The sequence below is a fragment of the Ambystoma mexicanum genome, chromosome 8, assembly GCF_040938575.1.
Source record: "Ambystoma mexicanum isolate Mex_15411 chromosome 8, UKY_AmexF1_1, whole genome shotgun sequence".
Taxonomy (NCBI): domain Eukaryota; kingdom Metazoa; phylum Chordata; class Amphibia; order Caudata; family Ambystomatidae; genus Ambystoma; species Ambystoma mexicanum.
The window spans coordinates 18415654-18443288 of record NC_090929.1 but is presented as its reverse complement, the minus strand read 5'-3'; the positions used below and the strand labels follow the sequence as shown (position 1 = coordinate 18443288).

General features: G+C 46.5%; 1 protein-coding gene across 10 annotated transcripts in view; it reads left to right on the top strand.

Annotated features, from left to right (window-relative positions):
• The window catches only part of DNM1 (dynamin 1), a 1028058-nt gene that overhangs the window by 282606 nt on the left and 717817 nt on the right, over positions 1–27635 (top strand). For all 10 annotated transcript variants that reach the window (XM_069609157.1, XM_069609159.1, XM_069609155.1 and 7 more), the window contains exons 3-5: positions 15820–15969; positions 16377–16580; positions 20700–20798. In XM_069609157.1, coding sequence (XP_069465258.1) covers positions 15820–15969; positions 16377–16580; positions 20700–20798 — 453 coding nt within the window. The remainder of the gene's footprint in view (positions 1–15819; positions 15970–16376; positions 16581–20699; positions 20799–27635) is intronic.

Sequence of the window (27635 nt, the reverse complement as noted above, 5' to 3'; positions counted from 1 at the left end):
CCTGCTCGCACTCCGGGTGCTTCCTGATTTGATTTGAGCATTTATAACGGGCGTACCCCGAAGGGACCAAGCATAGACTGCATCTAGGCACTGATGTAAACAAAATACTGATGTGAAAGAACTGCACAGGTCTATCTCTTGATCTTAGATAGATATCGGAAACTTGTTACATGAAAAGATGGGATTTTAACTGTTTCCTAAAGACAGTCAGTGAATTAATCACTCAGAGTTCCAGTTAAAGGGAATTCCCGGACCGGGGAACAAAGGAGAACTCCCTGTCACCCCAAGTGGTTGTTCTCACAAATGGGACTATTAAAAGGTGTTGGTCCTTTGAACGAAGTTATCGTTCCGGACAGTACATTTGGATTTTTTTGGTCTGGTAAGCTGGTGCCAAACCATGAATACATTTGAAAACCAGACATAGAACTTAAAACAGGATTCTTTGCTGTTCTGGAAGCCAATGAAGGTTCCTCCAATATTGTGAGATGGTTGTCTTTCTAGGTAACAAGAAGACTAGCCTGATGGCAGAGTTTTGAGCAACCTGTAATCTCTTAATTTGAAAGTTTTGTGCCCCAATATAGTCATTGCTATAATCTAACCTGGTATTGGTAAGTGTGCCTATTACTGTTGAACAGTCCTTTTCAGCTAAAAGTGATACAACAGGCTTTATGAGTGTATACAGATTTGACCGTGTGGCTAACCTGAGAATTACAGTTTGTGCTCGACTGCCAAATACAGCCCAGGTTATTCACTGCGTCTGAGAATTTAGTAAGAACACCAAACAGCGAAGGACATGGAATGCACTGGACAGTATTTCTTACCCTTCTCCTAGGGCCAACCACAATAACCTCTGTCTTAGATGGGTTTAACTGCACTTTGTTTTCCAGCATCCAATTTTCTATTTTATTAGCACAGGACAGGACTCAATCTATTGCTTCCCATGGTTGCTTAAGTCGTACATAAATGTGGGTGTTGTCAGCATATGAGTGGTTAGACAAATGCAATTCAGAGAAGATGTTCAACAATTTACGAATATAAATGTTGAACAGCAGTGGTGACCCTTGGGGCACCGCGCATTCCACGGGTATGGCATTGGAGAGAAATGCCCCCATTTTCACTTGCTGAGTGCAATTTGTCAGAAAAGACACAAACAATTTCAAGCCATTTTTGAAACCATTTGAAAGTTTCATCTGAAACCTGCACCACTGAGGACAGCCTTGCAATAAGAATTTCAAAGTCAAATGTGTCAGAGGCCGCTGGCAGCTCTGCTTCTCGTAAATGGACGCGGACAGTGTCTTCTCTTTTTTCCTGCTTGTCCGCAGTTCCAGCTGCTCTCATCCGAACCACAGAGTGGAAGCGGAATGGCCCAACTCACCCTAGGCTCTACAGGTCTTCTGGGATGTCTGCTGGCGTCCTGGTATCCTCTCAGGACCCACAAAGGTTGCCTCCTCACGGGAAGGATCCCCTGTTGGTCTCTCTCACACAGGCCTCCCTGTTGCTCTTTTTGTTGTGCCTTTGGTCTCCACATATACACCTGCAACCACTTGACAGGTTGCAGGTGTGAGCTCCCAATTGTACTTGCCTGACTATATGTAGAGGGACGTGTCTGACCTTCACAGTACTCTGCAGGCATCTTCCTCGCCCCAATACTAGACTGGAGTGATGAAATTCGTTTTTGGTGTTCATTACGCTCAGTCGCCTCTTCCTCGTCCCAGTACTGTCCTAGGATAAATGTGGGAAAATGAGGGGAGATGTTGTACAGTAGCCTATAAAGGACATGGGAGGGTTAGGTTGGTCATCAATGGGGAAAGGGAGATACCATGTCTCTCTGTTGGCACCCCACTCCCAATCCCAAAGGACCCTTCACACAGGTGATTCTCCCTCGCTTCTCCACCCCCAGGGTCAGGATTCATAAGTGATGGCCTTTTCCTGGCCACATGAGAAGAGGATCCAGGGGGCGTAGGAGTGTGGATACCCTCAAGTTCCTCACTGCGGGCCCTCTGTAATGCCTATAAATAGCAAAATAAAATGAAAATAAATAAATAAACTGACCACAATTTGGAAGGCCTTGAAGAAGTTCCAGACAAAGGTGTCAGGTCACAGAGTCATGATCAGGACAGACAACCAAGTTCACAAAGCTCCCATCATATCATACCATATCCATTGCCAAGAGGGCATGCAGTGTTCGAGCCTCAATACCACTGAGCAGCATATCATGCAATGGGTGTAGGTTTAGCTCTTGTATCTCCGAGCAGCCTATATTCCTGGTAGGGAGAATCGGGCAGCAGACCACGCAAGCAGATGGTTTCCGTCTTGAGTGGAATTTTGTCTGTATTTTGAGGTCTCCCGGCTGGTGGTGGATGAGTGGGGTCTTCCGTGCGTAGACCTGTTTGCCTCAGAGAGCAAATTTCTCCTACCTTTGTGTGGCTCTCTCCAACCAAGGCCTGCAGTGTGGATGGTCTACACCCTCTGGAAACACAGACCAGGGGATCTGTTATACGCCCTCCACCTTTCCTCTTTTCGGCAGGGTCCTCCAGAATATCAGGCAAGGGGAATGTAGCATAATATTGATTACTCCTTACTGGCCTCGGATGCATCGGTTTCCCCTCGTCTGGAAACCTGGCGTCCCAGCCTCCATGGCATCTACCAGCACTTCCTTCCCAAGTCAGGAGAACAGGAGCTATGAAGATTACCATCTACAATCTAGGCATTATATCACATAGTGTTGGTGAAGGCCACTTGATGATTGCGTCAACTTTTCTTGAATCCATGTGGACTCCGTTGGGTGATAGAATAAATCCCAAAAATTCGACCTCGGTAACTTGGAAAACGCACTTTTCCAGCTTGGCAAAAAGTTTATGTTGGCGAAGCCTTTCAAGAACTGCTCTGACGTGTTTCCGATGGTCTGCCTGAGAGGATGAGTATACAAGGATGTCGTCAATGTAAACAACTACACACACGTCTATAAGTTCCCTAAAGACGTCATTCATGAAGTACTGAAAGGCGGCCGGTGCGTTGCATAAGCCAAAGGGCATTACTTGATATTCAAACAGCCCATACTTGGTGCGAAAGACTGTCTTCCATTCATCGCCCTTTTTAATTCGTACCAAGTGGTAAGCTCCTCTGAGATCTAACTTCGTATAGATACAGACGCCTTTAACTTGGTCAAGGAGTTCAGGGATCAACGGCAGAGGATATCTGTTCTTTACGGTGATCTGGTTCAGGGCACGGTAATCTATACAGGTTCTAAGGTCCCCTTCCTTTTTTCGGGTCGAAGAACAGAGATGAAGAGGCTGGGGACTTTGAAGGACGGATGAACCCGTTAGCCAGATACTGGTCCAAATACTGTCTCAGGTGAAGATTTTCTGGCTCGGTAAGGGCATAAATTCTACTGCAAGGAGGAGTGGATCCGGGTATCAGATCTATTTGACAGTCGTAAGACCTGTGAAGAGGTAGAGAGTTAGCTTGATCTTTCTGGAAGACGTCTTGGAATTCCCTGTAGTCTGGAGGTAGTTGGGGATCCTCAGAAGTAGTTGCTGCCAGCTTAATGTCGAGCCGAGGATAACAAGTGGGGACACACTCCGGAAACCGAATTATCTTTGCTCGCCAATCAATTTGGGGATTGTGTTTCTCTAACCAAGGAATTCCCAGGATAACTTGAAACTGAGGGGCCTTGATCACATCAAACACGATCACCTCACGATGTCCATCTTGGCTTAACAGCGTCACTTCCGTGCCATCCACTGTGGTAATAACATCTTTAATTGCCTTGGGACAAAGAGGCAGATTCATCCTGGATGCCATTTCGCGGTCCACATAATTACTGATTGCTCCGCTGTCAATGTATGCTTTAATAGCATGCAAACGATCCGGTCGCTCTGGGCTTATGAGGACCATTGACACTATGAAATGCAAGGTCAAAGAACTGTTTTTACGCTCGGCAAGCGGACCTCTACACTTGTCGGGCGAGGTCGTTTCCCGGCTCTGGCTTTTCGGTACCTTTATCGGAAGCACCCACTGTCTTATTCGAAGGTTTCACTGGGCATTCTCGAAGGAAATGTCCTGAGTTTCCGCAATAGAGGCACAATTGCAGTTGTCTTCTTCTGTCTCGTTCCTTTTGGGTTAATGGTCCTTTTACGACCCCTATTTGCATAGGTTCTACGGTATCAACTCCTTTGGTGGAACTCTGTGGTCTTGAAAAAACTCGAGCTTCGAACCTGGAACGATCTGCTTTCCTATTCTGTAATCTGTGGTCCAGTTGAACCACCAAGTCAATATATTCAGAACAGTCTTGTGGAGGATTCACTACCTGGGCTAGAACATCTTTGACTTCGCCACGCAAACCTCTGTAAAAAAACGCAAACCTCTGTAGAAAAGCGTAATCCTCTTATCCTCGGGCCATCTGGTTTCAACTACTAGTCTGTTGAATGACGCAATATAAGCCAGGAGATCCTGATTACCCTGTAGTAATGAAAGGAGTTCAGTATCCAAGGCCTGCCCCTGTGAGTGTCTTGCAAACAGTCTCTCCATACTGGTCTGGAAGGCCTGGAAATTACGGAAAATTGGGTCATCCTGTGTTACCAGAGGAATTGACCAGTCTGCAGCACTGCCACTAAGATATGAAAGCACGAAAGCTACCTTAGTCTGGTCCGTTGGAAAAGCAACTGGTCTACACAGAAAGTGCAAGCGGCACTGATTGATGAACACTGCAAACTTTTTTGGATCACCTGAGAAGCGTTCGGGCGGAGCCAAAGGCACATTTCCGGGTAGATTAATTTGTACCGGATTAGGTTTGGTTGCTGAAGTATAACTTCCCTCCGAAGCAGGCAGGGGTGTTTGACCCGCTTGCGTTTGTAACAGCTGTCTAGCGAGATCATCTGTTCGCTCTTTGGACATAATTAACTCTCTCCTCAGAGCATTTGTTTCCTGATGGGCTGCCTGTACTTCTGCTCTTAATTCCCCTAATAACTGGGCTAGTTGGTCAGTTTCTGAGGTTTCCATTGCGCCCGGGTGGGAGATTTGCGGTGGGCTTCGCGTTCTGTAACGCTCACCTGATTCCCACGGAGGTGCAGATCTTGACTGGGTTGTTACCGTGTCTTCAATTGTAAAGCGCAGGACTCGGCTGGTTCCCTGGGCTGGACCTCTTCTCACGGTATGACTTGAAGAGTGAGGTGTCTGCAGGCAGAAGAACAAGGGGGTAATGAACGGTGGTTGGACGGACTTCTCCTCCTCACTCTCTCTTTCCTTGGGGCCCAAAGGATAGGTCTGCTCACCTTAAGTAGGTGAATGCTGGGCTCTCCATCCTGCGACTGGTGCAGGGGCACGGGTACCAGTTACTCCACTGGTGATATTGTAAACCTCTTACTTGCAGAGGACAACTTTGAGCGCGAGGCCGTCGTTAACTGCACGATCGGTTCCTTATATGTATCTGAACACCTTTAATGAAGTCCTTTTCTCTTACAGGCTTTGGATGCGGTAGGTGTTGTTTAATGGACGCCAAAGTACGTGCAAGCGCGTAAGTAGGAAGATGGCACGCGTGAAGGCACGTAAGTAGAATGGCGGCTGATGGTTTTAAAAGCGCTCCTTACTGTCTTTCTTTATTTGCAGGTGCGGGTATACAGCGCTTGTTGGAATCCGGAGCATGCGTCGCACAGGTAAGCAGATCAAAATATGCAAAATGACTGATCAATGCGGCGTGAGAATTGGAAGATGCCGATGGATCGGGTTAGTAAAAATGCTAGCTTTTGGCTTTTGCTAACCTGTTGTTTTTTTTGTGCTGGCAGGTGCGGCTGAAGACAGGATCCCAGGAAGGTAAGAGTTTGTTCCCACAGGTGCTGGAGCTGGAGTTTTCACTGGAAGACTGGAGCTGACTCGGTGAGCGTCCTGCTGCTGATGCAGAATAACGCGAAGCACGTTGCATCAATCAGGCGTGGTTTAAATAGTGTGCAGGAGTGCTTAGGCGTCTTCTTCCACTGCCTCGCCTAGGTAAGGAAAGAGTTCCAGTTTCCAGAAGAGTCCCAGTGTTCCTGATCCAAGGAGTGGAGCCTGCCCCACCCAGGTAAGAAAGTAGTCCCTGTCAGAAGAGGATGTGGACGTCATCTTGTTGGTGAGTATGCAGCATGGTCCACCCAAGCACTTTTACACATCTTATGAGCCCGACGCTTCCAGTGCCGGGACCAATGATCTTTATGAGCCAATAGGGGCCGGCTGGTGCCCGGAATGAAGGTTATGAGCCTGCTTCCAAGGATGTTGGGCAGGTCCTGCATTCTTGGAAGTAGTGATCATGACAAACGGTTTCGAGATTACCTTTCCCAAGTTCAAGAGTTCCACAAATCCTAGGGGTTCCCTTCCACAAGTTCAAGGCAATACAGTTCCACACAATCCTTGGGGTTCCCTTCCCCAAGTTTAAAGCAATACAGTTCCACACAATCCTCGGGGTTCCCTTCCCCAAATTCAAGGCAACACAGTTAAAAAGAAAAGGTGTTGAGGCTCCGTCCTCAAGACAATACTTGCAGTTCATAAAGTCTCAGGATTCCCTCCCCGAGACTTTAACGTAGCAACTTATTCTTGTTTCAGTCTTTCAATGTTCAACACAACTCCAGGTAAACTTGACCCCCCTTCTGGATTGCATCAACAGTTCCCTTGCAGTGCTCCTTCTTGGTTTGTTTCACAATGAGCCTCATTATAAGTTTGGAGGTAGGGCATGGCTACTGCCAAACTCGGGTCTGGGTCCCGTGAAAGGGGAATTACCGGGCCATTCTGACCTCGGCGGGCCCGGTAAATCCACTTTCGCGGGACCCGTAGCCGGTATGTCCCCATTCCCATTTGAGCCCCCATAGTGCTCAGTGGGAATGGGGAGGATGGTAGCAGCGGTACTGGTCATAACGGTACCGTTGCTACCATCCTGTTCTGCTCGCGGGTGCCGCTCTGCATGCCTGGTCTGACCAGGCGTGCAGAGCAGCACCCGCAAGCAGAATTCGTAATGTGGCAGTACAGTGATACCAGCGCCGTTATCACTGTACCGCCACTGTTGTAATGAGGCCCAATGTCTCTGGTTTTCACAATGTTAGGGTTCCCTGGTCTAGGTGCAGTTGTAAGACCACACGGTCCACCCATCACAGGTCACGCAACCAGGAACCCTAGGCTCTCCAGTCCACACAGGTTCTTCTGTGCTTGCCCCAGTGTAAATATTCACCTTCACTTTGCTTCTCCTTGTCAGCCTCTTGGCTCTGTGTGCAGTTTCACACTCTCCTGGCTGCTCCTGGTTAGCCTCTTGGCTTTGCCATAACCTGTCAGTCTTGGGCCTTGCGGCACTGTATCCATTCATAAAGTTCACTCTGTGGTGGTATTTATTCCCCACCTTTCTGTCATGCTCTTCCAAACATGCACTCGTATTTCTTAAGTTGCTTTCAAATGGGAACTCTCCCTTTTAACTTTCATCAGCTAATAGCTTTGCCCACAAAGTTCTCATTCAATTCGGTGTTCAATATGTGTAATTTTACTTTGCTTCAGGTTTTCATTCACTTCGGTATTCAATATGCATAATTTAGCTTTGCATCAACTTTTCATTCAGTTCGTTATTCAATTTGATTAATTTGACACTTTGTTACTTATGCGTAGCCCCTCGGAGCCCCCCGGCTTTGAGTGACATTTCCTTAAACTCACAGTCCTCTGCATTTCTCTCCGGTGGCTCTGCGGCTTCCCTTCTGCTTTGCTGGCAGGTGGGCTGTCAGTGCGAGCCCTGCTCGCACTCCGGGTGCTTCCTGATTTGATTTGAGCATTTATAACGGGCGTACCCCGAAGGGACCAAGCATAGACTGCATCTAGGCACTGATGTAAACAAAATACTGATGTGAAAGAACTGCACAGGTCTATCTCTTGATCTTAGATAGATATCGGAAACTTGTTACATGAAAAGATGGGATTTTAACTGTTTCCTAAAGACAGTCAGTGAATTAATCACTCAGAGTTCCAGTTAAAGGGAATTCCCGGACCGGGGAACAAAGGAGAACTCCCTGTCACCCCAAGTGGTTGTTCTCACAAATGGGACTATTAAAAGGTGTTGGTCCTTTGAACGAAGTTATCGTTCCGGACAGTACATTTGGATTTTTTTGGTCTGGTAAGCTGGTGCCAAACCATGAATACATTTGAAAACCAGACATAGAACTTAAAACAGGATTCTTTGCTGTTCTGGAAGCCAATGAAGGTTCCTCCAATATTGTGAGATGGTTGTCTTTCTAGGTAACAAGAAGACTAGCCTGATGGCAGAGTTTTGAGCAACCTGTAATCTCTTAATTTGAAAGTTTTGTGCCCCAATATAGTCATTGCTATAATCTAACCTGGTATTGGTAAGTGTGCCTATTACTGTTGAACAGTCCTTTTCAGCTAAAAGTGATACAACAGGCTTTATGAGTGTATACAGATTTGACCGTGTGGCTAACCTGAGAATTACAGTTTGTGCTCGACTGCCAAATACAGCCCAGGTTATTCACTGCGTCTGAGAATTTAGTAAGAACACCAAACAGCGAAGGACATGGAATGCACTGGACAGTATTTCTTACCCTTCTCCTAGGGCCAACCACAATAACCTCTGTCTTAGATGGGTTTAACTGCACTTTGTTTTCCAGCATCCAATTTTCTATTTTATTAGCACAGGACAGGACTCAATCTATTGCTTCCCATGGTTGCTTAAGTCGTACATAAATGTGGGTGTTGTCAGCATATGAGTGGTTAGACAAATGCAATTCAGAGAAGATGTTCAACAATTTACGAATATAAATGTTGAACAGCAGTGGTGACCCTTGGGGCACCGCGCATTCCACGGGTATGGCATTGGAGAGAAATGCCCCCATTTTCACTTGCTGAGTGCAATTTGTCAGAAAAGACACAAACAATTTCAAGCCATTTTTGAAACCATTTGAAAGTTTCATCTGAAACCTGCACCACTGAGGACAGCCTTGCAATAAGAATTTCAAAGTCAACTGTGTCAGAGGCCGCTGGCAGCTCTGCTTCTCGTAAATGGACGCGGACAGTGTCTTCTCTTTTTTCCTGCTTGTCCGCAGTTCCAGCTGCTCTCATCCGAACCACAGAGTGGAAGCGGAATGGCCCAACTCACCCTAGGCTCTACAGGTCTTCTGGGATGTCTGCTGGCGTCCTGGTATCCTCTCAGGACCCACAAAGGTTGCCTCCTCACGGGAAGGATCCCCTGTTGGTCTCTCTCACACAGGCCTCCCTGTTGCTCTTTTTGTTGTGCCTTTGGTCTCCACATATACACCTGCAACCACTTGACAGGTTGCAGGTGTGAGCTCCCAATTGTACTTGCCTGACTATATGTAGAGGGACGTGTCTGACCTTCACAGTACTCTGCAGGCATCTTCCTCGCCCCAATACTAGACTGGAGTGATGAAATTCGTTTTTGGTGTTCATTACGCTCAGTCGCCTCTTCCTCGTCCCAGTACTGTCCTAGGATAAATGTGGGAAAATGAGGGGAGATGTTGTACAGTAGCCTATAAAGGACATGGGAGGGTTAGGTTGGTCATCAATGGGGAAAGGGAGATACCATGTCTCTCTGTTGGCACCCCACTCCCAATCCCAAAGGACCCTTCACACAGGTGATTCTCCCTCGCTTCTCCACCCCCAGGGTCAGGATTCATAAGTGATGGCCTTTTCCTGGCCACATGAGAAGAGGATCCAGGGGGCGTAGGAGTGTGGATACCCTCAAGTTCCTCACTGCGGGCCCTCTGTAATGCCTATAAATAGCAAAATAAAATGAAAATAAATAAATAAACTGACCACAATTTGGAAGGCCTTGAAGAAGTTCCAGACAAAGGTGTCAGGTCACAGAGTCATGATCAGGACAGACAACCAAGTTCACAAAGCTCCCATCATATCATACCATATCCATTGCCAAGAGGGCATGCAGTGTTCGAGCCTCAATACCACTGAGCAGCATATCATGCAATGGGTGTAGGTTTAGCTCTTGTATCTCCGAGCAGCCTATATTCCTGGTAGGGAGAATCGGGCAGCAGACCACGCAAGCAGATGGTTTCCGTCTTGAGTGGAATTTTGTCTGTATTTTGAGGTCTCCCGGCTGGTGGTGGATGAGTGGGGTCTTCCGTGCGTAGACCTGTTTGCCTCAGAGAGCAAATTTCTCCTACCTTTGTGTGGCTCTCTCCAACCAAGGCCTGCAGTGTGGATGGTCTACACCCTCTGGAAACACAGACCAGGGGATCTGTTATACGCCCTCCACCTTTCCTCTTTTCGGCAGGGTCCTCCAGAATATCAGGCAAGGGGAATGTAGCATAATATTGATTACTCCTTACTGGCCTCGGATGCATCGGTTTCCCCTCGTCTGGAAACCTGGCGTCCCAGCCTCCATGGCATCTACCAGCACTTCCTTCCCAAGTCAGGAGAACAGGAGCTATGAAGATTACCATCTACAATCTAGGCATTATATCACATAGTGATGGGCGAGAGGTGCAGGCAAACGTCTTGAACAATACACTTGTGGAGATAGAATTTGATGGAGCGTTGACAAGGAACAACGTAAAGAAAGAGTACTAAAGAGAAGGGAATGTGGTTGGGATGAGATTAGCAGTGGGTAGGGTCTTCTAATTCTGCAACACCCTGGAGAACAGGCAGGTGACTAGAAGTGGGGTGGCACTTTATCAGAAGATAGCAGTGGATGTATGGATGGATGGATCAATGAGGCGGACGGCAGGATGTTTCAAGGAGGAAAGTTTGACAGATGTTGGTGTGTGTCATGACTGATCTTCAATCCAACGCAGGAGCTGCTGAACCCCACAGACCCACCAAAGCGTAGCGTTCTCAACTAACTATTAAACCAGTTGAGCTCATAACACCCCGGGGGGAAAGGGGAATTTGGATAAAATAATAAAATCAGACACAGGATCTGGACCTCCCTCTGAAGGACTGTATCTGCATAGGTGAGAGATTCGCAAAGGTTTTACTGTAAATATCAATTACACTCTTAACCAACTAAATATTAATTCATACATTAACTAAGTTACCTGAGAAATTCTCTGCTTCTGACAAGAGGATATTTCTTTATAGTAAAACTAATTGCATTAAATTCAAGTTGATTCCTACTAGGAATAGTTTAGCAGAAAATTCACTGTCAGTCTTTTTTCCCAAATCAAATGCACCCTCTAATTCTTAAAGAGTACCCTTTCCGGAACTGACTAGTTTGAGACTCTTTTGACTCCAAGAGTTCATCTGTTAGCATGAAGAATTCAGTTTTCTTAAATTGGGTTAAATAGTTGAAGTGCAAAATATTTTGTTTCTTAGAAATCTGAAATGCCACCACACATTAGTTATTCTCTGCTGAGATGCTCAGTTGAATCATCTAAACAGTTCTGCAAGAATATATTGAATTCCTCACTGGCTGATTCACATTTGCAACCTCTTCTTTGTACACTTGAAATGGTATGCACCTTTTGGTTCAAAGAAGTGTTGAGTTGAATGTTCCACTTGATGGATAACACTCTTAAGTTGTTCCTTTTCCTCAAGTAAAGTTCTTAAGCTCTCCACATTCAGAAATGAGATTCATATATTTATAATGTAGCTATCGTGTAACTTAAAATTGATCTCTGTGCAAGAAATCCATTAAACTGTCTCTTAAGAATACTGTTGCCGCGCACGCACACATCTTTAATTAACGAGTTCAAATTACGAATTGTCTGTAATAATACGCAACGTCATTAGTTAAAGAGAATCAACAGGAAAACATGCGGAACGACGGGAAAAAACACTTGCGCATGCCGCTTACCTTCTATAAAGAAGCAAACCTCTCAGAAGAACCATGACTCTCTCACCTCAAAAGGACGTCGGAAAAAACCTCTGTGACTCGATTCTCTCACCATCACTGGATCAGACGAACGCGACGCATGCACCGTCTCCTCACTAACAAGGAAGCTTCTTTCAGGATTTCCTGTAAAGGTAAGCGTAATGTGAGAGAGGAAACAAAAACACGCAAATCTCTCAGGAAACCTGACGCGCACACCCGCGCTCGAATCAACTGTCAGAAGGTAAAAAGTTAATCCTTTTACAACCGGATTAACTATTGCGGGTCTTCAGTCTCAAGACATATCTTTACAAATTAGCAGGAAATCTGAAATGAATCCACTGCTCAAAAATATTACTTATCTTTATGTTTTCTTTGTTTTGAATTGAAATGAAGCGTGGAACACTGAGAAAACTATTTCTTTTGCCTGCAAATTGAAACTGGAACTTCACATCTTTTTTCTTCTGAATTCTGATATCTTCATAGTTGGGCCTTGGCCTAATACTCAGGAGAACATAAAAACATGACCTACTCAAAGATAAAACTAAATGAAAGGCAGTTTAGAATGTTCAGGTTTTTCCTTTGTTTTCCCTTCACCCAATCATGACTCCTGCTTCTTTCCACCATCTTGGCTTGGGCTCCCACCAACATCCTGAGAACAAAAGTTAGGTCCCAACCAAATCAAGAAAGGAAAACAAATGTTAAAATGAAGAAAAGCGGAACAAATAAGAATACACTTTTATTTCTTTTATTTTCCCAGGGACCTGTTTTATTTATTTTATTTTCCCAGGGACCTGACAGTACCCCCTCTCAAAGACCTCCCCCCAGGACCAGGCTTGGAAGGGTACCTTTTATGAAACCTAGGAACCAACAAAGGTGCATGAACATCACTAGCAGCCTACCAAGATCGTTCCTCAGGGCCCAAACCCTTGCAATCAATCAGATATTCCAATCTCCCAAGACTTCTTCTAGAATCTAAGATTGCTCTAACTTCAAACTCTTCAGACTGATCATCAAGAATGACTGGACTGGGAGGATTACCTAATCTAGTTCCAGCCTGAAAAGGTTTCAGTTGACTTACATGAAAAGTAGGATGTACTTTTAAATTAGTAGGTAGTTTTAATCTTACAGCTACAGGATTAATTACTGTTTCCACTTCAAAGGGTCCAACAAATCGTGGACTAAACTTATTCTTTCCCTTAATCCTTAGATGTTTAGTGGACAACCAGACTCTATCCCCAACTTGAAAAACTGGACTTGGTCTGTTCTTTAAATCTGAAAAACGCTTGTAATTAACCGTATTAATTTGAAGTGCTTTGACGGCCCTTTCCAAATTCTCCTTCATCGATTGCAACTTGATCTCAACTGCTGGACAATCAACCTGATGACACAATGATTCTCTAAGAAAATGAAGATGAAAACCACGACTGCAAAAGAATGGGGACATGAAGGTAGAATCCTTAACTGAATTGTTGTACATAAACTCAGTCACCCAAATAAGATCCACCCAACTGTCTCCCTCCTGAAAGTAGCACCTCAAATATTTCTCCAACTCCTGATTTACTCGTTCTACCTGACCATTGGTCTCAGGATGACAACCAGATGTTAACCTTATTTCTACACCCAAATATTTACCTAAAATGCTTTCCAAAATCTTGACACAAACTGAGAACCCCTATCAGAAATGACCCGACTAGGCAAACCATGCAATCGAACTACACCTTGAGAAAAACTTTGAGCTAATTTTTCAGCGGAAACCTCCCCTTTAACAGGAATAAAGTGACTTTCCTTGGTAAGTAAATCCACCACAACTAAGATCGTAGAAACCCTGTTCTTTAGGAAGATCAACAATGAAATCCATGGAAATAGTATGCCACGGATGAGGCGGAATAGGAAGAGGCTCCAAAAGGCCCATACGTTTTCCCACTTGAGACTTAACTCATGCACAGGTTTCACAAGTCTTAACAAAATTGATTACATCCACTCTCATCGTCTCCCACCAAAAAATGTCTCCTTATCAGTTCTAATGTTTTCCTGAACCCAGGGTGACCAGAAAAAAACAGATTCATGGCATTCCATCTGGTTCGTGTTCCCAGGGACCTGACAATGTGCCAATTAATTTGTTTTAGATTGGGCTGAGAGTCCCAGAGAGCTAGATCGGATGGTATGGGTGTTGGTGTGGGGGTATAGAAGGGTTGTATGATTATGGAGAAGTGGAAAGGAATTCAGATGTCTATAGCACGAACAAGATGGAAGCATGTGCATGCAAACTGCTCTTCTGAACACCTGTGAAGAACTGCTTGCATCTCTGGAGTCCAACTCTCCAGCAGTCCTCATCGTACACAACCTCTCCTCTGCCTTCGATACACTTCATCCTCATAAAACGGCTCCATGATACCCTTGGTGTATCGGAGCGGGCACTGGACTGGCTTACCTCCTTCCTAACTGACCATTCATCCCAAGTTATTTTGGGCACCTTCTCCTCACCTACTTCCTTCTTCACCTGTGTTGTCCCCAGGGCTCTTCGGCACTTACCTTGCTCAGCTAGCACTCCTCATTTCCTCCTTTTCCGCCAACTTCCAGTGCTATGCAGATGACACACAACTCTTCTAAAACTTCCTGCTAACCCTCTTGCACCCTCCATCGTCCCTGACTGCCTATATGTCATCCAGTCCTGGTGTACTTCCAAAGATCTCTGCCTCAATGCCAGCAAGACCGAGATCATTCACATTGTGACCCCCTGCTCCCTCTTTTTTCCCCTCACTCTGTCCATACTCTATTGGCTCTCCCCCTGCTCCTTCTTCTGAAGCCAGAAACCTTGGTGTCATCTTCGACTCCTCTCTATCCTTCCTCCCTCACATTCAGGACATTGCCAAGAAGTCCAACTTTCAACTCTTCCTACTCAAAGGAATTCTCCCTTTATCACTTTCCAACCAGAAGCTCAATGTTACCCGAGCCCTGGCTCTCTCAAGGCTTGACTACTGCAATAGCCTTCTCCTGAATCTACCTTCTTCCACTTTATGACCTCTCCAGCTAATCCAGAATAGGGCAGCGAGGACCTATCCTTGGCCTTAAGACCAGGCACCGCATCTCTCCTGCCCTAAAAGCTCTCCACTTTCTCCCGGTTGCAGCACAGATTAAGTTCAAAACCCTCTGCATCATCCACACGGCTGTCTGGGGCCTAGGACCAAGCCAACTGCAACTTACTCTTACTAGATACTCTCCCTCTAGACCTCTGCTGCCTCTGGCACTAGCTCACTATGTGTAAAGTGTTTCGCTAAACAGAGGGCTGGAGGCCGATCACTTTACCCAGCCGGCTCCCTCTTATGGAACGCCCCCCCCTCCCTCTTTGTCCTGAGCAGAATCTCCTCAAATTCTGGAAACTCCCCAAGACTTTACACTTCACTTCCTCCTTACCTTAGTCTCTCCTCTGCTAATCTCACAGTCTCTGTGATTGGTGGCCAGGGCCCTTATGTGTCCCTGGGGGACCTGGCCTCCCACACCCAATGGCCCCAGCCTCTGCCCTCCTCTCAGCACTTGCCTTGGCACCCACCGGCCTCATTTCTGTAGGATTGCCCTTTCTACCCAATAGCATTTACCATACTATGCACTTCATCTGCTGCACACCCATGAGCGCGGACATTCCAGCACTTACCCCCATACCACATTTCCCCTCTTCTCGCTGCATTTGCACGTTCTGAATACTCACTAGGCATAGTAGGTCCATCCTTATCTTCCACTGTATTCATTGTTTTTTCAATCCATGTTCCCTCCCTTTTGCCCTGTGGCCGCTTTGAAACATAATTGACTTACTGTATTAGCGCCTAACAAATGCACAATAAATAAATAAAATAAATAAATGGAAATGAGAGTGGAGAACGATGCACAGCTGTTCTGCATCAGTCCTTGATGGAACCAGATTCACTTTGTATAAACATCTGTGGCCTTCAATGGGTCACCTAGCAGTTTTCAGCGGTGAAGCCCATTTTCAGTAACTTCTCTCTGTCTATGCATAGAATATGGCGAGTTCCTGCACTGCAAGGGGAAGAAATTCACAGACTTTGAAGAAATTCGTCAGGAAATCGAGGCGGAAACTGATCGGGTTACTGGTTCCAACAAGGGAATTTCTCCAGTCCCCATCAATTTGAGAGTCTACTCCCCCAACGGTGAGTGTTTCCTCCGTACAGACATGGCGGGGGGAATTGGCACGAGGGTGCTTATAGAGCAATGGGAGTCACTGATTAACTTTCGCTACACCTAAATCTGTGGAGCAAAGGTAAGGGCTCACAGAGGTTTCTGTAATCAGATGTTCTGTTAACCAGATTCAGAATCATATTGTTACATGGGCAGGTTGACAGTTCCATCTCCAGAGGCTGAAAATAAATCCCATTAATCTGCCATCAGAAATGAAAGTATTAAATGTAGTTCTGCATACATTCAATCTTAAACAGTTGGGAGGTTGGGTAAGCAGGGGCTTGGCAAGGGGGTCAGTCATCCTCCAGCCTTCATTACACACAGGAAAAAATGAATGTTGTCAAGGATTCTAAACTGTTAACCGCTTTGTCATCCCCAGTGCTGAACCTTACCCTGGTTGACCTCCCTGGCATGACCAAGGTCCCAGTCGGAGACCAGCCTGTGGACATTGAGTTTCAGATCCGAGACATGCTTATGCAGTTTGTGACCAAAGATAACGCTCTTATCCTGGCCGTCTCGCCAGCCAACTCTGACCTGGCGAACTCCGATGCCTTGAAGATTTCCAAAGAGGTGGACCCCCAGGGTAGGTTGTGTCATGGTGTCGCACTCCAGGAGTGTGTGGGCTGAGATGGTGCGATAGTTCAATACATTTGCAGAAGGGCAGTCTTGGTTCTGTTCTGTGGAGTTGTACATTTGCTTTGAATGCAGCTATGTGAGCAAAGTGAAAGAATGAATGGTAAATACTGACACCCTAACACACAACTCTGTGTTGTAGCAACAATCCTAACACTGGTGGGGGGACTTGAACCCCAAAACAACATCTATCACCAGTTCTGAAGAGACACTGCGCTACCACCCAAATACACCATCCTCCTCCAATCTTTCACCCTTAATTGCATCCCATATCAAACCTGAGCTTCCACCCTAACAAATCATTCTACTTTGCTGTCTCGGAGGAGAGTGCTACAACCTTATCTGACCATCCTGTGCAACCGCTGGAAAGTGATAAGGATTGTTCAAACCTAACACACTATCCTGCAGTATCTATAGGCAAGGAGGTGATACTTTCCAAATGCATTGCCCTTCATTCAGCAAGGAGGTGATACTTTCCAAATGCATTGCCCTGCATTCATCTCCAGGCGTGGAGGTGCTGCAACCTTAATGCATTGCTCCCCACACTCCCTGCTGTAACAACATTGACTTGGCGAGAACCTTCCCCTGCAACCACCAATTGGGGAACAGAAACAACATCAAATGACTGCGATCAACGGTGGTCAACTTGGACCGAAGTCAGAGCCTGAATCTTGGGCCACTATTTCAAGGACCCCACCAGGCTATCTAGTCTGCGCGACTAAGTAAAGGCCATTATCCTGCCTATGGACAGCCTCTTAGCCGAAGCGCCTAAAAGACTATAACTGTCACCCAACACCTAATGCAAGTATGTACAACCCTTTCCCCTCTATACCCTTCTATAACAGCCCCTTTCTCATCATCCCAATCCCAAGCTGCATACCAACATCCAACTACCTTAACAATCCTGCAAATAAATGCCAGAAGGAAACACCAAAAACACCTCCAGCTCAACTTGGACACTTTCTTTTCAGACCACTCCCTACTGCCAACTAGCAGGGAACAAATAACAAATAACATTCTAGCATCCAAACACCACAACAACTAAATAGAAACCTTTGCCTCCACCCTCACACAATAGCATCTACCTCTCCTACCACCTGGACACCCGCTAACCATAAACCTCTACAAAACAGAGATCATCCTCCTCCAAGCCAAACCAACCTTACTAAGACAAATCGGTACCCTAATACACACACTATTACATCTCTACCGCAATCTACCTAAAGACAACATCAACACTTCATCTTGGAGTCCCACGCAAAATAAATCAGCACGCCACAACCCTCTTTCCCACAGAATCTACACAACAAATTCCAACCACCAATCCTCCACCCACAAACCACATCATAATCACACATACACTCACTCAGGCTCCCACCACCCAAACACAAACACCCACCTCACACACCCAACCCCACTGCGGCCACACATACATTTCACAAACGCACCAAACTGCACAACATACACCTGGCAGAGTCACAAAACCACAAACCCTTCAAAATATACAAAGAACTGAAGCCATAATCAACCTTCCGACCCCTTCACAAACATGGACTGAAGAAATATCCACAGCCTTTCAAACTAAAATACGAAGATCGCGCCATCCCTGTCAACTTTGCCCCCTAAACACTACCAACCAGCCCTGCCACTCCTTCTCCCTGCTCTAATGCCACCCCTTTCACCAAATTCAAGCCCATCACAACCCAAGAAATCAAAATCATAATTGCAAACATGATTATCCCATTTACCCACACATTCACTTGCCCACCATCTTTATCAAAAACAACAGAGCAATCCCCTCGCCTCTAATAATACACCTCTGCAACACTAGCTTCAACACTGGCACAATCCCACAATCCCCTCGCCTCTAATAATACACCTCTGCAACACTAGCTTCAACACTGGCAAAATCCCACAATCCCCTCGCCTCTAATAATACACCTCTGCAACACTAGCTTCAACACTGGCACAATCCCACAATCCCACAATGCCCTCGCCTCTAATAATACACCTATGCAACACTGGCACAATCCCACAATCCCTGAAGCCCTACAAAAATGCCACTGTGCGCCCCGAACACAACCTGACAACTGCAGACCCCTCTCCAACCTTCCCTCCATGGCAAAAATCATTGAAAAAACAGTCTGCATCCAACTAACCAAACACAGCAGCTCCCACAATCTACTTCAGATCAACCAATCTGGATTCCAACCCAGAGGAAGTACTGAAACCAATCTTCTCTATATCAGGGAACAAATCCTACTCTCCCTAGAAAGAAACATTCCCACATGCCTCATGCTTCTAGATCTCTCAGCGGCATCTGACACTGTAAACCTCAACATCCTCAGCACCAATCTACAAAAACACGTAGGCCTCCAAGACCTAGCCCTCAAATGGATTAAATCGTTCCTTAGCAACCGCACTGCCATTTTATAAAGTGTATGAATTTCGAGCTACCCCCAACTTCTACAAATAGAAGTACCACAGCGTTCGATCCTATCCCCCTGGCTGTCCAATGCATACATCAAACCCCTTGCGGACATTATTAAAGCCTTCAGTAGCCGCCCTCCAGGCTACGCTGACGACACTCAATTAGCCTTCGCCCTAACCCCAGAAACCAACGTGAACTACACTGTCACAAGCTGCCTAATCACCTCTCCAAAGCCTTCAATACAAAGCCGATAGGCTCATAATACGACGTATCAGAAAGCCTGAAAACCCTCAAATGTCTACCCATCAGTCATCACATATAAATCAGAACCCTCATAATTAGACACTCCCTAATGTATACCAATTAACCAAGCGGACTCATACATTTCATTCACAAAGCTACCACTCTCCACTGCTCCTCCAAACTCAAACTACGAACCCACAAATACCACAGAAAATGTCACAGAGGAAGATCCCTATACCCTATAGCCCCCTCTCTCAGTAATGCCCTTGCAGAACACTTAACACACAAACCAAAAAGCGGCACTTTCAAAAAGCACCTAAAACAATAGTATCTCAACAATTGGCTACAGAAATGAAAAGATCTCCTTAAACTTATCAGCACCCTCATCGCTCTCCCCTCTCCACACACACCTACACTCTTTGCTCCTCCCCATCCGATCCTATCCCCCTACCCTTCTAGCACTTACCCCTGTGCACCCACCCTCTTTTCCTTCCCTCCATTGCTGGATTGTACCTCTCTGTACCTAAAAGCATCTACCACCAACCCCTTTTATCTCTTTCTGACTCCCTTCCTTACTCTTTCACAAACCTTCTGACCATTTCCCTCTGATAACAAACTCATCTGCTCACCCCTACCTGCCCCCATCCCCCAAACTACCTCTCTGCAAAATCCTTGGTTGATGTGCTTATCCTTCAATAGTCATTTCTCATCTACTTGGCTGCGCCCAGATACTCTAACCAGCACTAGGAAGCCATTTGGCGAGTTAGCGCTTGTAAATAAAACACTAAATAAATAAATAAACACAAACTGCCCTACACCAATCTCTAGGTGGTGAGGCACTACAATCCTAATCCACTCCCCTGCTTCAATCTCTAGGCACTGAGGTGCTAAAATCTTAATGCACCAATCTCCCTCCCTCTCGCTCTGTCTCTCATCCTTTCCATCTCCCTCTCACTCTCCATTTCTTGCATTCACTCCCTCATTCTCTTTTGCACTCTTTCACTCTCATGCTCTTACTCTCGCTCACTTTCTCTCTTTCTCTCACGATTACCTTCTACTGAATGCCTGTTTTTAAATGTATGTTCAAATCTGTTAGTCACACCACCACTCTTTACAGGGAGGGCACATGTGATTTTGTTTGTGTGGGTGATGTACACGTGAGCAGCTTTGTCTAGGACACCCTCAGCGTGCCGCTCTGTGTGACAGTGAGTTGGGCGCTCGCTGGTGTGACCAATCTGTGGCCATGCGCTTGGCTTGTGAGGCCCTTTTTCACCACTCCTCTCACCAAGCACTACCAAAAGCTGACACAAAGGTATCGTTTTGGCCTTTTTGGAGTGAATGTTCAGTAATTTGGCTGTTCGGACTGAAAGTTGAGCATTTATTTTTGTCCCACAGGCCAGCGCACCATCGGAGTCATCACCAAACTGGACCTGATGGATGAAGGAACCGATGCCCGGGATGTTCTCGAAAACAAGCTGCTGCCCCTCCGGCGAGGTATGTAATTCCTTACTACTTCCAACATGACCCCGCAGCGGCCTCTCCCTAACATGGGGCCTATGAATTATCATGTAGATTTAAGCACATTTCCAGAGATGTCTGTTCTTTCTGACTTCCCATCACACATGTCTCATAGGAGAGGAAAGTGGCGGACCAGTGGCACATGTGTACTGTAGCAGAACGTGGGCTGGATTGGGGTACTGGGAGAAACCGACCCCCTTCTGAGTGCAGTTCCACTTCATTCATCTCCATGGATGTCATCAGGGGCTGCATTTCTGGAGCACTATGCACTCTCTTAGCTGTCTGAGCATCTGGAGCCTGCAAATCTACACTGTCACCGTACCTGCCATATGGTATCACATATTCATACACTGTTTCAGAGAGCCCCTATGGTACATACGTATCTCTCAAACTGGGAGAAGATGCACCACGCCAGTGGCCAAGAATGGGGGTAGTTTTAGGAGCTCCCTATGTCCCATCCTCCCCTAGATGTTTGGAATTCAAACCCGCCCAAGCCCTCTTGTCACAGTGGGACCCATGTCGGCTCTCATTCATCCTCCTATGCTTGGCATACTAACAAATATGGGAGGTAATTCCATTAACCTATCATTCCGAGGGTGCCCCATCTTCTACGGCACTTCAAATCATGGCTCTGGGTGACCTCTTGGAGACCAAATCACACACTGGTCAAAAGGCGATCCAGAACAGAGCCTTTACAAGGGCCCAAACAGAAGAGGCACACTGTGTGCAACAGGTAGGGAGCTACGGCAGCATGCACAGTGTTGCTCTAACTTGTGGAGGCAGCCAAGGCGGGATCCCAACGCCACCATGCTGCACAACCACTGCTTGGAACAGTTTATTTGTTCATTCTGTAGCAATCCAGAAGAAGGGGTCGGACATGTTCAAGGGTGTTTATTTAAATAATAAGAAAATGCCTATCTGGCCCTACCGCGATGGGAGAAATCCCTGCCTAAGGTACTAAAAGTAAGGGTGCTCGTCAAAAGTCCAAACTAGCTAACTGACCCTAGCCCTTAAGAAAAATAGCCTCTGTCCTTGGGCTTTGCTAGCCCGAATACTTGGATGCCTTTTAGAAGAAGGCTTCTTTTTAAAAGTTCAACAATTTCTCAAAATGCAGTCTTCCGCCTCTCTGGAGGTTATGTATGCCAAATCTTAGGGTTTTACAAACATTCCATATGGTTCCCTTTTTTCCAGTAAGAAAAGGTTTTCCTTTTTTTTCACGTTTAGTTTTGGTTTTTATTTTGTTTTGCAGGAGAATTGTGAAATTACAACCTTACAACATTAATGCTTCCAAATAAAAAGAGAAACAACAACACAGAGTAAAAGAAAACAGAGGAAAGCATCAACAACTGGAACAATCCGTACCAACTCCCCCTCCACCACCTCCACCCCGCCCCCCCACCTCCCTGTACAGCTTGTTCCTCCAATGTTCAGGTTCCAAGGCCTTTGTCCGGTGAACAGTCCACTTTTAGGTCCCCGCGGTGTACCTGCCCTCATTACTCCCAAATCACCCTCTGAACTACCCCAGAACTCCTCTTTTGCACCCCTATCTTTATTCACCTCCATCCCTAGGTCGCTTCCCTAATGTGTTCCGCCTCCCTTTACCCCATCTGCAGGTCAGGGTTCAGGTACCTGACATTAAAGGGGTACCACTCCATCTCCATTGGTCCCGGTCTTCCATGGAGCCCTACTGTGATTCTTTCCATCATATAAATGCTCTTGGCCACATTGGACCACTCCATCTTACTGGGCATGTATTCGTTTTTCCATTTGGTGGCACTGCATGCCCTGGCAGCCAGCAGTAAGGATTTGGCCATTTTTGGAAGCCTAGAGTACTCCCCGTCCACCTCCTCCATCCCAAACAAAACCAATATGGACTTCCTATCTCTTTGTAGCCCTTTTAGGTCTCTTATCCATCCCAGGACCTCGTCCCAGAAAACCTGTATCCTGGGACAAGCCCACCACATATGAAAGTAATCAGCTCTCTCATCAAGACCCCTCCAGCACTTAGGACTATTATCAGGAAACATCTGACCGGGTCAAACTGCCACCTATATGGAGGAGCTTAATCGCATTCTGCCTATACTGGCAAGATAGCGACCTCTTGGTGACGCCCCTACAAAGCCCATTCCAGAGGGTCTCGCCTATCTCTACCCCCAAGTCCCTTTCCCATCACCCTCTCAAGTGCTCCATGGTCCCACCTCCCGCCCAACCAAGGCCCATACATAGCTGATATTAACCCTCACGTTGTCGTGCTCCTGTCCAGTAATTTCTCAAACAAAGTGAGTTCCCTACCTGTCTTGTCCCTGATGCTCAGGTCCGTGAGGGCCCCTTTTAGCTGCAAGAACAGGAATACTGAATGTTTGCCTATAACCAGGGCCTTCTCTAAGTCCACGATCGTGATGAAAATGCCACCCCTGAAGAACTGCCCAATCCTTTTTAGGCTGGCCTCGAACCATCCCTGAAACCTACATGGACTGGGTATGGTGTCTCTAACTCCAGGTACCCAGAGGTGACCCAAAGGCGACGGCCATGTGGTGACCCCCTTCATGTCCACCCCCTGTCTCCAGATATCCCATAATGTTCCCAAAATGGGGTGATCATGTATTCTCCTTGGCAATTTATTTCTGGGTACCCACAGCCATTCCCCAACCATGGCCGGGCTCACATGAAAGTGATCCATTGCCACCCTTTGTTGATCAACCTGGGACCTCAGGTGGGGAATCAGAATTCTAGGCTGGGTGGCCTTATAATAGAGCCTCAACTCGGGAAGGCCAACTGCCCCCCGCTCTGAATTGGTAACGTTAGGGTCATCCTGGGGATTCTGGCCTTCTTCCCCTGCCAGAGGAACCTGTTAAGCGCCCCCGTACTTCCCGAAAAAAAACTCTGGGATGCGTATCGGGAGCATTTGGAATAAATGGGCCACCATTTTCAGTGCGTTGAGACGACCCAGCCATGAGATTGTAAGCTTTTTAACTTTTTCAATATTCGCTTGTATTTTCAGCTTCAGTAGAGGAAATTGGCTTCAAATAAGCTCTCCAGGTCCCTTGTGAGATGAATGCCTAAGATCTTCATCATGGTCACATTAACCTCCATCCCAAGTGGAGCAAACCTTTCAATATCCCTGTCCCTCCCCCAAGGTAAAAAGAACCGACTTTTCAAAGGCATTGTGTCCTCCGACGTATTCCTTATCTTTGATAATTCGTCTCCAGCTTGCTGGCCTCGGAAAACATTTTCTCAGTAGAGGGCGCTGCGCATCGACGTCCGTCGAGTTGGTGTCCCTCGACAGCCACCGTATCGGCGCCGACGTCACCATGCCCATAAATAGCCACGCGCAGCGTCCGTTGCTCAGTTCCGTTTTTCCGCGCTTCATGGTGCCTCGGAATATCGTTGCTCAGTTCTTCAGTCAAATATACTTCATTGAAGTACTGAGTGAAGGAGTGTCTTACCCATAGAACGCTCTCCTGTTCTTAACCTACTATACAGCACTGCGAGCGCTGCTCTTGCTGTGGATTTATTCCTCTTTTCTACTGCCCTGCTTCCTGGAAGGGGCGGGCCAGATTGGCTGCACGTGACCAATCACGTGACTTCACCCGAGCATTTAGTGAGGCTCGAGCCGCCCGAGCGGTGCGTTGAAGTACTGAGTGAAGGAGTGCCTTACCCAAGGAACGCTCTCCTGTTCTTAACCTACTATACAGCACTGCGAGCGCTGCTCTTGCTGTGGATTTATTTCTCTTTTCTACTGCCCTGCTTCCTGGAGGAGGCGGGCCATATTGGCTGCACGTGACCAATCACGTGACTTCACCCGAGCATTTAGTGAGGCTCGAGCCGCCCGCGCGGTGCGTTGAAGTACTGAGTGAAGGAGTGTTTTACAGAATGCTCTCTTGTTCTTAACCTACTATACAGCACTGGAGGGCTGCTCTTGCTGTGGATTTATTTCTCTTTTCTACTGCCCTGCTTCCTGGAGGAGGCGGGCCAGATTGGCTGCACATGACCAATCACGTGACTTCACCCGAGCATTTAGTGAGGCTCGAGCCGCCCGCGCGGTGCGTTGAAGTACTGAGTGGAGGAGTGTTTTACAGAATGCTCTCTTGTTCTTAACCTACTATACAGCACTGGAGGGCTGCTCTTGCTGTGGATTTATTTCTCTTTTCTACTGCCCTGCTTCCTGGAGGAGGTGGGCCAGATTGGCTGCACGTGACCAATCACGTGACTTCACCCGATCATTTAGTGAGGCTCGAGCCACCCGAGCGGTGCGTTGAAGTACTGAGTGAAGGAGTGTCTTACCCATAGAACGCTCTCCTGTTCTTAACCTACTATACAGCACTGCGAGCGCTGCTCTTGCTGTGGATTTATTTCTCTTTTCTACTGCCCTGCTTCCTGGAGGAGGCGGGCCAGATTGGCTGCACGTGACCAATCACGTGACTTCACCCGAGTTTTTAGTGAGGTTCGAGCCACCCGAGCGGTGCGTTGAAGTACTGAGTGAAGGAGTGTCTTGCCCACAGAACGCTCTCCTGTTCTTGACCTACCATACAGCACTGCGAGGGCTGCTCTTGCTGTGGATTTATTTCTCTTTTCTACTGCCCTGCTTCCTGGAGGAGGCGGGCCAGATTGGCTGCACGTGACCAATCACGTGACTTCACCCGAGCATTTAGTGAGGCTCGAGCCGCCCGAGCGGTGCGTTGAAGTACTGAGTGAAGGAGTGTCTTACCCATAGAACGCTCTCCTGTTCTTAACCTACTATACAGCACTGCGAGCGCTGCTCTTGCTGTGGATTTATTTCTCTTTTCTACTGCCCTGCTTCCTGGAGGAGGCGGGCCAGATTGGCTGCACGTGACCAATCACGTGACTTCACCGGAGCATTTAGTGAGGTTCGAGCCACCCGAGCGGTGCGTTGAAGTACTGAGTGAAGGAGTGTCTTACCCACAGAACGCTCTCCTGTTCTTGACCTACCATACAGCACTGCGAGGGCTGCTCTTGCTGTGGATTTATTTCTCTTTTCTACTGCCCTGCTTCCTGGAGGAGGCGGGCCAGATTGGCTGCACATGACCATTCACGTGACTTCACCCAAGCATTTAGTGAGGTTTGAGCCGCCCGAGCGGTGCGTTGAAGTACTGAGTGAAGGAGTGTCTTACCCACAGAACGCTCTCCTGTTCTTAACCTACTATACAGCACTGCGAGCGCTGCTCTTGCTGTGGATTTATTTCTTTTTTCTACTGCCCTGCTTCCTGGAGGAAGCGGGCCAGATTGGCTGCACGTGACCAATCACATGACTTCACCCGAGCATTTAGTGAGGCTCGAGCCACCCTTGCGGCGTTAAGCCGGTCAGGAGTAAAGGCCGGTGACTGTTGTGCGGCTGTTTGGCGGTGTTGGCAAGATGATAAGACGCTGAAACCAACACAAATTGAGCCACATTGAATCTAAAAGGAAAGACAGAAAATAACTAGTGGAGACTGCGTGCAATTAGCCTTTGATCCACTACAGGAAACAACAGTCTGGGAGGCACACACAGGAGAAAGCCCCTGAAACCGGCACCCACGAACACAACTTTCCCAAAATAAAACAAACAAAGAAAACAAATAAATAAAAATAACCAACGCCCACGACAAGCAAAACATAAGCCATAAAGCAGCAACTAAAAACTACATACAAGAGAAAACATACCTCATAGTGCCGGAACGGGCAAGAAAGTGTGTACCACTAAACCCCACTCCTCGAATAACACGTACGACAAAACGCAGGAAACCCGCTGAACTAACCCCCCCGCACATGAATCTGAGAAGAAAGACAAAGGAGACGCCAGAACTACAATATGCAACGACCAAACCCTGTGGTAGCAACAAAAATACTACCCTTAGAGAATGTAACACCGAAGAATTACTGACAACTATGGAAAGTGATACTAAAACAAGCGGAGCAACAGAAAAAAATCAAATAATTGCACCAACAAATGAATGCGAGGGAAACACCAGAGAACCTTCATCTCCAAACATGAAAGAAGACATGAAGGAGAACTCCCCAATTAAAGAGGCACAAAACACATCAGTACCAAAAGAGAACTCTGAAACAAACAGTGAAAACCAGAAGTTTGCTACAGGAGACTCGAAATCCGAAAAAAAAGAGACCATGAATGTGGAACGAAACAACATAACTACCCTTGTTCACAAGAATAAAATAAATCAAAGAAGGAGGAAGAGATAAAGGAAATCGAGAAGATACCAAAGCCACCGGCCCCACAAGAAGGAAAGGATGAAAAAGAAAGAAAACTCATAACCCAGCAGGAAAAAGCTGCCAAAGCACAAAAGAAATGGCAGGCCCTGTATGAAAGCCGCAGACACTCGCAACAACTTGACCCAAAGAAAAACGAGCAGATAAATCCAAAAACTGCAAGATTATCCCTTGATATAACAGAAATCGAAAACCTAATGAAGAATCATGAAAGAAGAAAAGAGGTCTTCGGTAGCCCAACATCACTTGCAAAGAAAAAAGAGACAGACAATTGGATACAAAAGCAACAAAGAGGAAAAGTACTAATACCATAAGAACAAGAAATCCACAACAGAGACAGAAGTTTGCAAAACAAAAATGATTGGCAAGTCAAATGTGAAGAAACACAAAATTCAAACCAAGAAATACCAGACAAATGCAGATGCGATCAACATACGGAACAAGAGTTAGCATCTATACCGACTTCAATGCTAGACCTAAAAAACATGTTGATAACAACCACAACACAATCATTATTGCCATACATGAAGCTGCAAGAGGCACTAGTAGATTCAATAAAAGACCAAACAACACTCATTGCATTGATAC